The sequence below is a fragment of the Benincasa hispida genome, chromosome 11, assembly GCF_027475165.1.
Source record: "Benincasa hispida cultivar pf3 chromosome 11, pf3_genome.v1.1, whole genome shotgun sequence".
Taxonomy (NCBI): domain Eukaryota; kingdom Viridiplantae; phylum Streptophyta; class Magnoliopsida; order Cucurbitales; family Cucurbitaceae; genus Benincasa; species Benincasa hispida.
The window spans coordinates 80,444,771-80,454,380 of NC_143488.1; the positions used below are offsets into that span (position 1 = coordinate 80,444,771).

The 9,610-nt window shown below is 32.9% G+C and overlaps 1 protein-coding gene across 1 annotated transcript; it reads left to right on the forward strand.

The window, feature by feature from the left end:
• Positions 1-1,478: 1,478 nt before the first annotated feature.
• Positions 1,479-4,392, forward strand: LOC120091652 (Haloacid dehalogenase-like hydrolase (HAD) superfamily protein). The gene is made up of 6 exons (XM_039049754.2): positions 1,479-1,963; positions 2,076-2,182; positions 3,328-3,436; positions 3,540-3,701; positions 3,869-4,042; positions 4,174-4,392. The coding sequence occupies exons 1-6, from the start codon at positions 1,634-1,636 to the stop codon at positions 4,201-4,203; spliced, it is 912 nt and encodes a 303-aa protein (XP_038905682.1). The 5' UTR covers positions 1,479-1,633; the 3' UTR covers positions 4,204-4,392.
• Positions 4,393-9,610: the final 5,218 nt, after the last annotated feature.

A 9,610-nucleotide genomic window follows, 5' to 3' on the forward strand; every position in this document is an offset into this window, starting at 1 on the left:
AAAAAAAGAGAATTTAAAATTTGAAGGTTAAACTTGTAATTATAGTTTACCTATGTATAATGTAGCCCCATTATTTAATGAGATTGTGGGGACATAACATTGTGTGACCCATAGAAGAATCTTAGATGTGCCAAGACAAAATGGACCCATTTTAAACTCTTGTGGCCAAGCTTGTTTCTCATTTTATTTTATTTGTGTTACCTTTAAATAAATTCTTTACCTAATAACATACATGACCCAAAAATGTCCCAATCAATTTTTATTTTTTTTAATCAAAATTAATTATTAAACCAACATGTTAAAATAATTACAATGATATTTTTTACATGCTGATGGCTACCCCCACTTTCTAGATTTTATTAAATGCTCGCTATTACTTTATAACCAAGATGTATAATTAATACATATATATTTTTCAGATTTATTATTATTTTTAATTATTTTATAACATTAAATAAAAATTCCAATTTCTGAAAATAGCTCCTCCTTTCCCTTTCAACATCTTTGTTTTTTATTTTGGCCTTCATATTTAAGCACCAATTTTAAACAATTTGAAAATTAAATAAATGCCTGACTTTTTCATCTTTTTTAACCTATTATATTATTTTAGAGCTATTTTTAAATATAGAAAAATGAATCAAAATATTTATAAAATATAATAAAATTTTATAACTATCAATGATAGATGCTTATAGATATTGATAGACTTCTATCAGTATCTATCAACGTCTATCATTGATAGTTCTAAAATTTTGCTATATCTTATAAATATTTTCAACAGTTTTACCTTTTGAAATAATTTTTCATTATTTTATCTTAATTTAGATATTTGAATTTTGAATAATTAAGTAAAAAGGTTTAACCAATATAGAAATTTGAATAAATAAATAAATAATTTAACCATTATATAAGAAGAAAATTTTTTAAAGATAAAAAAGTTGTCAAACTATTTACAAACATAGCAAAAAAAAAAAAAAAATTGTCAAACTATTTACAAACATAGAAAAAAAATAATAGACACGGACAAGCTTCTATCAACAAGATTAAATTTTATTATTTTGTGTAAATAGTTTAACTTGTTTTTCTATTTTTGAAAATTTTCCTTATAAAAATTTGAATAAGTGATATATATATATATATTTTAAAAATGGCATATTCTTTCGTTAAGCTCTAAAAAAACATCCTTATTTTATTCAAATTATAGATGTAAGTAATGAGTTTGTGATTACGATTACAATTCTAATTACTAATAAATAAACAACATAAAAAAAATAGAATTCTCATTTCAATTAATTCTCATTATACACTAAAGTATGAATAAATTAAATATTAAAACTAAATTTATACGCAAAAGTAGATATGTCACAGATGACATGATATTCCCCACTTATGAAGTGCCCATAACGACCTAGGAATCAGAATCAAGGGGTATTATCGGTAATAAGAATAAAGTTAAAGAGTAAATTGGGGAATACCGTATAAGAAGGATCATAATTTCCTTCTTTGGCAGGCTTCTATTTAAAGCCACTCGAAATAACTCTCAAAAACATTTTCCATTTTACAGCCGAAGGAATAGCGAAGAAGAAGAGAAAGAGAGTTCTGTGAAAAGCTTGCACTCAAATGAAGTTCGCTAATGGCGCTAATTGCTACTAGAACCAAGATCTCGAGGATTCTCTCCTCTTTCTCTCCTAAGACCTTGCTTTCTAGACCTCCATTTTCCTCTAATGGCGTCCAGGCGGCTGCTCGGCTCCACCCGCTGGGAGGATTCGGGCCTTCATTTGCATCCTCTGCTGTTGCTTCCATGGAGCCCGAAGCCCTAGGTAACAGAGCTATTGGCTTTGAAATCTTGGGCGTTAAGGATTATGAAGACTATCGGAGGTCTCTCTATGGCGAAATCACTCACAAGGCTTTGCTCGTTGATGCCGTTGGTACTCTTGTGGTTCCTTCTCAACCTATGGCTCAGGTCTCCCTCTCTTTGTCCCTCTCTCTTCAATTTTGTTTTCAAGTTTCGATTTTATGAAGTGAATCATTCGTTTTATGGTTACTATAGTTTATTTTTGTGGATCTTGTTGCAGATATATAGGGAAATAGGTGAGAAGTATGGAGTGAACTACTCGGAAGGGGAGATTCTGAATAGATACAGAAGGGCGTACGAGAAGCCTTGGGGTAGATCTCGTCTCAGGTCGACTTTTCTTTTTCTTTTGGAGCGTCTTCCAATTTTAGTTGACTATATTATCCTTTATTAATGTTGTCGTCTGGATCTCGCAGACCTTGTGTTCTGTGAAAGAAAAGTCTTGTCTAAAAGACCGTTTAATTGTTGACTAGATTAACTTGAATGAATAATTAAGAAGAATTAATTTATATTGTCTTTTAGGTGAATAGCTGTTCATCAAAGTGCATGCATGTGCTATTTGGGTTTGTAGTTTAGTATAGAATTATTTGGCTTAATGAGTATGGTTTCAAGGAAATTATGGTGTATTTAATGAATTTTTTTCAACAGTTAGGTTACTGACCATTATAATTCTAGCTTTATGCTTGTGGCTACCCAATATCCTAGTCAGTTTTGTAAAGTGCTTTGGTCAGAATTAAGTGGACTCAAACCCTTAATAAACATTGATCAGAATTGATTGTCATGGCCTGTGTTTTCTTGGTCAGCCCGAAGATTAAATTGGTCTAAATATCTTTAATAACTGTAAATCAGCCTTGCCTTAGAAAGTTAGAAACACAACCTTTTTTCTTCTGTTCTTTTTTATTGGAGCAATTGCTTGCTCGTTAATGATCTAATGAGATCCTTGTTACTATGTGCATACCACTAAGGTCCCATTAATTTTTCAAAATTAAACTTATTTCTCTCAATTTCTTACTGTAGTTTTCATCTTTGAGTAAAACGATTGAATTCTTAACCAAATTTCATAAATAAAAAACTATTTTTTCTTAAAAAGTAGATACCAAAACAAGAAATTTAGAGGTAAAAGGAGTGTTGGCTTGATTTTAAAAAACCTAAAATCTAATTGGTTACTAAATGAACTAAAGATTTTGTTTTGTTCGGAGATTAAGAAACCTTTTCCCGAAAAAAAAGGGCTCTTTGTATTGCAGTTGTATCTGCAATTTGAAAGGTAGAATATCAACTAAATACCATGAGGGTAAAAAAGGGCTTTTGTTTATGTGGTTATCTTCCTATCTTTAATCCAAACTTGATTCCTTAATCCATTAATTGATCTTTTGAGTACTGTCTTGTCTGACTAATCCAGGGACAGCGAGAAGTTTTTTAATTCTTCTCCAATTCCTTTCCTTAATGAAAGTAATTGCTTTTATGGAACTCTGCAGATATGTGAGTGATGGGAAACCCTTTTGGCAATATATCGTCAGTTCTTCCACGGGCTGTTCTGATTCTCAGTATTTTGAAGAACTCTACAACTACTATACGACTAAGAAGGTTAGAGTTTTTGGCAGCCGCTTTTTTCTCTGGCAAATCTACTGTTTTGTGATGTCTTTTATTATTATTGTAACGATCTTTTTTGCTTATAAATCTCTTGCAGGCCTGGCACCTTTGTGATCCTGATGCTGAGAGAGTCTTTAAAGCTCTCAGACAAGCAGGTGTAAAGATAGCCGTTGTGTCAAACTTCGACACTCGATTAAGACCTCTATTGCGGGCTTTGAATTGCGATCACTGGTTTGACGCTGTAGCAGTGTCAGCTGAAGTGAGTTATTCATCCATTTTCATGTTTTTTGCTGCTTGCTCTTCTCTTTTTCATGTGTATTTCATGAGCTAGGTTTAATAATCTTGGTTACAAACTGCTTTACTTTGCCTTTGACATGTACATGTGAACTTACATTCAGTTGTTCTTCCTAACCTGATCTCGAACAGGTTGAAGCCGAGAAACCTAATCCGACTATATTCCTAAAAGCCTGTGAATTGTTGGGAGTGAGCCCTGAGGATGCCTTACATGTTGGGGATGATCGTAGGAACGATATATGGGGCGCTAGAGATGCCGGTTGTGATGCATGGCTTTGGGGAAGTGATGTACACTCCTTCAAAGAGGTATGCTTCAATCCATAAATCACGCTACCATGTCATGTAGTTTACTTCCATTTATCTGTCTCAAATCGATTCTTCGTCGTTTTTCGATCACAAAGTTGACAGCCTGCTGGTATTTTCTTTTGGTGATGTAGGTTGCAGAGAGGATTGGAGTGAAAGTGTGAAACGGGGGTTATGACTTAGGTAAAAGCATTAAACTTGTTGGATTTCCATGGAAGCTCTCTGGATGTACAGGGTTTTTACCAGTGAGAGCAGCTGAGTGTGTATATTTTGTGTGCTGTGTTTGTATAGTTAGTCCAACTGTTTTTGCTACCAAGCAAGCACACTAAATAAAAAAGAACTCTTTTTCTTCTTGTTTGTGTCCATAAAGTGGTAAATTGCAGATCTTAGTGGTAAAAAGAGTGTATGGGTTTAATAAAAGAAATTAATCTATGGTGGCCATTTAGTTAGGATTAATATCTTATAAGTTTCTTTCAGATTCAAATGTTGTAGCGTTAAGTAATTTGTCAATTAAGATTAATAGAGATGTGCATTACTTGGACCCAGATGTGCTATTAATAATATTTAATAAGTAAGTACGACATGGAAAATATGCAATAGTTGAACGTGATATGAGTTAAGCCCGTGACACTTTGGATTTGTATTATATTGTAAAATCACTTAAATCAAATATAGGTTTCGAAAAAGACATCAATAAAAGATGAAATAGTGATCATGGCAACGTCGAATGATGAAGGGACGAAATCATATTAGTGTGATGTTTTTGAAAATTGAAAAAGAGGTGAATCTTATTACATATCTTCAAAACTTACTTTAAAGTTTAAAGACTATGGGTTAGTCAATATTTCTATTATTTGCATGGTTTATCTTGTCGTTAGTCAACTACACAAATATTATTAGAAAATATTATCTGAAATAATAAACACATATATTATAATTATGTTGGATTTATTTGACTCAGAATGTGATTATGAAACTTATTTTTAATACACTTTGTGAATTGATATAGGCTAGAGTTGTTGAACTGCTTGTTATCGTCCCAACTTCAATCCTCAGTACTGTGATATGTTGGACATCTCTGACTAATAATAATTTGAAATATTTATATCATCGAAGAATTGATATGAAAATCTAGAATCTAATAGAAGAGTGTAACATACCAAGTATTGACAAATATGAAATATAGAATCTAATAGGAGGACAACTCTTCTATCCGAGGCTTCCAATGTCTTGGAGGAGTGGATAGCTAAGAACGATGGTAGTTGATTTCATTAATTTAAAAATTGGACAAGTCGAAAAAGTGATTTTGTTTAAAAATGAAAAGGAAAAAAAAAAAAAAAATCTTAATATTTTAAAAACTATTTCTATTCAAAATAAGATCATGATAAAATATAATTCCAAGATACCTAATATTTCAATAGCGAAAAAGATAATTTGAAAATCAAATATGAAAATTTAATAAGAGGAGAAAAATCGAGATACATCATCCACATAATTAGAGAAAGGATTTGATCTAGTGCAGGGGTAAAATGGAATGTACCATTTCTAAAATCATTTTCAAACATATCCATAATTTCAAAATTGTGCAAATATCATTTTTGCAAAATAAATAAATAAAAGATTTTTTTTAAGAGAAATTATTTTAAATGGTAAAACTGTTAAAAATATTTACAAGACATAGTAAAATTTTAGAACTATTAATGATAGGCGTCTATCATTGATAGTTTTAAAATTTTGCTATATTTTGTAAATATTTTGGTTCAATTTTTTTATATTTAAAAATAATTTTATATATATATATATATAAAAAAAACTCTTTTTGCATTGAGAAAAGGTAAGAAATATATAAAGTGTGGAAGATGTCTTGAAAAGTGTCTAGTTTCATATTTTTCTGAAGAGTGAAATTTAAGAATTCGGCCTGGTGTAGCATTTTTGCCTATTTTGTTGGAGGATTGAAAATCCTATTTTGGTGGGGATTTGTTTTTTTGAATTTGTGGAAAATATATCTAGATTTGCATGCCTATTTCCTTTGAAACTATGGAAAATCTTTAATTTTTTCCCCACAAACCAACACGGTACTCTCATCATATCTTGTCCTCTTGTCTTCATTCACACGTTTGCTAAAAAATTCTCAAAAAGACACCCAACATAGAATTGCTCCAAGTTAAGCGCATTTAACTATGAAGTTTTTATGATTGAGCTATCGAAAAGGTGGATGCATGTTGTTGGTATAGGTCGTTGTTAACAAAAGAAGGTGAAATCAGCTTCAAAGTTTCTTTATTCAGTTATACACAAAACTGACTATAAATGCTTTTGTAATCTTTACTTGTACTTAGAAAAAATACATCAGAAAAGTAAAGAGGAAGAAACTCATCTCTGTAAAAGAAAATAATCTCTCAATCTCTTAATGAACAGCTTCTCTTCATGGATGTAGGCTATTTTTGGGTCGAACCATTTTAATCCTTGGTGTTCTTGCTTCTTCTTTTCATCTACTTTATCTTTTTGCTCTGAATCTACAGCTCTATTGCCATTCTTGCAGCATTTCGACAACTCTTCCTCATTTTTCCTTTTCTCTCTCATTTTGCATCTGCAAGAAAAGAATAACTTTTGTTAGTCATTAAAATCATTCCATTTTCGTGAGTGCTTGTAATTAAATCTGGTCGCCAACGTGTATGGTCAAGATCTTCCTTCACGTGGATTGTGCTTTTAGCACAAGGTATTAGCTTCCAGCTGATTTCAAAAGCAGTAAGTGGTTTTCTTCTTCGGGCCTAACTTTTACTTTTTGAACAACCCAAATTAATATGTTATTATTAGTTTCTCAAAGCCCATCAGAGTAACAAGTGGTATCAGAGCCTGCAAGAAAACTTCAAGATTAATCAAGAACTAAAAGAAAGTGAATCTTGGAGCTTTTCGAAATCAAAGGAAAAGAAATGGCAGTAGCAAGATATGATATTGAAAAATTTGATGGGAAAGGAGAATTTGGCTTGTGGAAAGCCAAGATCAAAGCAATCTTGGGGCAACAAAGGGCTCATAAGGCTGTTGAAGATCCAACCAAGCTACCTACCATAACAACAGAAGAAAAGAGGGAGAATATGTAGCTAATTGCTCATGGTACTCTTGTTCTTAATTTTTCAGACAATGTATTAAGACAAGTAATTGACCAAGAAACAACATTCAAGATGTGGACTAAGTTGAACGAGTTGTATGAGACAAAGAACCTGCCAAACAAGCTTTTTCTAAGGGAAAGCTTTTTCACCTTCAAGATGAGCTCCTCAAAGTCCTTAACAGAAAATCTAGATAACTTCAAGAGGATTACAATCAAATTTAAGACTTAAGGTGAAGAGATTGGAGTCGATAATGAAGTTTTTGTGATTCTTAACTCACTGCCAGATTCCTATAAGGATGTTAAGACTGCCCTAAAGTATGGTAGAGAGTTTTTAACAACTGGTATAATTATTTCAGCTCTTAAAATCAAAGAAATGGAGCTTCTAATAGCAAAGAAGATAAACCCAATGCTGAAGGTTTATTTGTTAAAGGGAAGTCTAAACAGAGCAACAAGGAAAAGGGGAAGCAAAACTCAACAGAAGAAGATAAAGAAAAAACCAAGGGTAGATGAAAATATTGTAAGAAGTTGGGACATCTAATCAAGGATTGTAGAAACTTGAAATGGAAAAATGAACAGAAAAATAAGCAATCACAATTACAGCCTCAACAGAAAAACCAGCAAAGTCAGTCAGGAGAAGCCTCAGTCTATGAGGACTTCTATTTCTATTCAGATGCCCTAGCTACATTAAATCTAAAAGCAGATGAAGGATCAGATAAGAACCTAGATTGGGTTCTAGACTCAAGGTGTTCTTTTCATATGACACCCCATAAGGACTGGTTAAGCACATACAGAGATCTGGATGGAGGCTCAGTATACATGGGTAATAATAACTCATGTCCAGTAGTTGGTATTAGTTCTGTGTCACTCAAGCTTGAAGATAGATCAGTCAAATTACTAAGAAATGTTAGACATGTGCCTAAGTTGAAGAGAAATTTGATTTCACTAGGCATGTGTGATTCAATTGACTGTGAATATAGAGGAAAAGAAGGCTACTGTGAAGTTTTGAAGAATAGTAAGCCTATTTTCAGAGGGATCAAGATAAATGGGGTCTATGTTATTCAAGGAGTTTAGAAACTACATTCAACCTTAGTTGTGACTTCTAAATAGCCTACTGAAGGAGATCTTTGGCACAAAAGACTTTCTCATATTAGTGCCAAAGGTCTACAAGCTCTTGCCAATCAAGGAATTCTACCTAAGGGAATTTATCAAAGCTTATCCTTCTATGAACATTGTGTGATAGGAAAAGCTACAATGCATAGTTTTGTCAAGGCTCAGCATACAACCAAGACCATCCTTGATTATGTGCATTCGGACCTACGGGGCCCTTCACCTTTCCAATCTTTGAGTGGAGCCAGGTACTTTTTGACCTTTGTAGATGATTACTCTAGAAAATGTTGGATATTTTTCCTTAAATCTAAGGACTTGGTGTTTGATAAATTCAAAGAATGGAAGACTATGGTTGAAAAACTGTCTAACAACCAAATAAAATGTCTTAGAACTGATAATGGGCTTGAGTTATGTGCAAAAGAGTTTAATGTTTTTTGTAGACAGCAGAAGATCATTAGACACAAGACTGTTAGGTATACACCTTAGTAAAATGGGGTGGTAGAGAGATTGAATAGAATAATCATGGAAAGAGTGAGAAGTCTCTTGTCAGATGCTATTCTTCCTGAGAAGTTTTGGGCTGGGGCAGCATCCTACACAGTTTATACTCTTAATTGATGCCCTCATGCCTCTCTTGACTTGCTAACTTCAGAAGAAAGGTGGATCAAACAACCTTCTAACCTAAATAATCTAAGGATGTTTGGTTGCATAGGTTTTGTACATCAGAACAAGGGGAAGTTGGCTGCCCGAGCAGTGAAATGTATGTTCTTGGGTTTCATTGAAGGATTGAAGGGTTTCAGAATGTGGCATCCTATAGAAAAAAGGTGTATTACTAGTAGAGATTTCATTTTCAGGGAGACTAAGATGTTTATGCAAAAACCTACTCCAATTGTTACAACACCTCAAGGAAAGTATGATACAATTGAGGTGGAGCAAGTTTTTAACACTACTACTGATCCCTCAAGCTCAGAATCTCATTTTGATCAACTACCTCATCATGAAGAAGAAGTAGAAGATGCTATTTCTGATCCAGAGCAAGAGGAACTAAATCTAAGGGGTTATAGCCTAGCAAAAAAGAACTATATTGCCCCCTTCAAGATATGATGTCTATATCAATTTAGCTTTAAATGCTTCAGACCTAAATATGAAGTTGAACCCTCTACTTTCGAAGAAGCAGTAAGCTATCCTAAAGCTAAATTGTGGATAGAGGCAATGAATGAAGAAGTTGAATCACTTGTTAAAAATGACACTTGGGAGTTGGCTCTCTTGCCTAAAGGATGCAAACCAATTGCATCCAAATGGGTTTATAAGTACAAGGAAGGATTCCCTAATGGTCAAGGACCTAGATATAAGGCTAGGTT

Coding starts and splice junctions, on each gene's coding strand:
- LOC120091652 (XM_039049754.2), top strand. CDS start 1,634: ATGGCGCTAATTGCTACTAGAACCAAGATCTCGAGGATTCTCTCCTCT. Junction 1,964..2,075: donor CTTCTCAACCTATGGCTCAG/GTCTCCCTCTCT, acceptor ATCTTGTTGCAG/ATATATAGGGAAATAGGTGA. Junction 4,043..4,173: donor ATGTACACTCCTTCAAAGAG/GTATGCTTCAAT, acceptor TTGGTGATGTAG/GTTGCAGAGAGGATTGGAGT.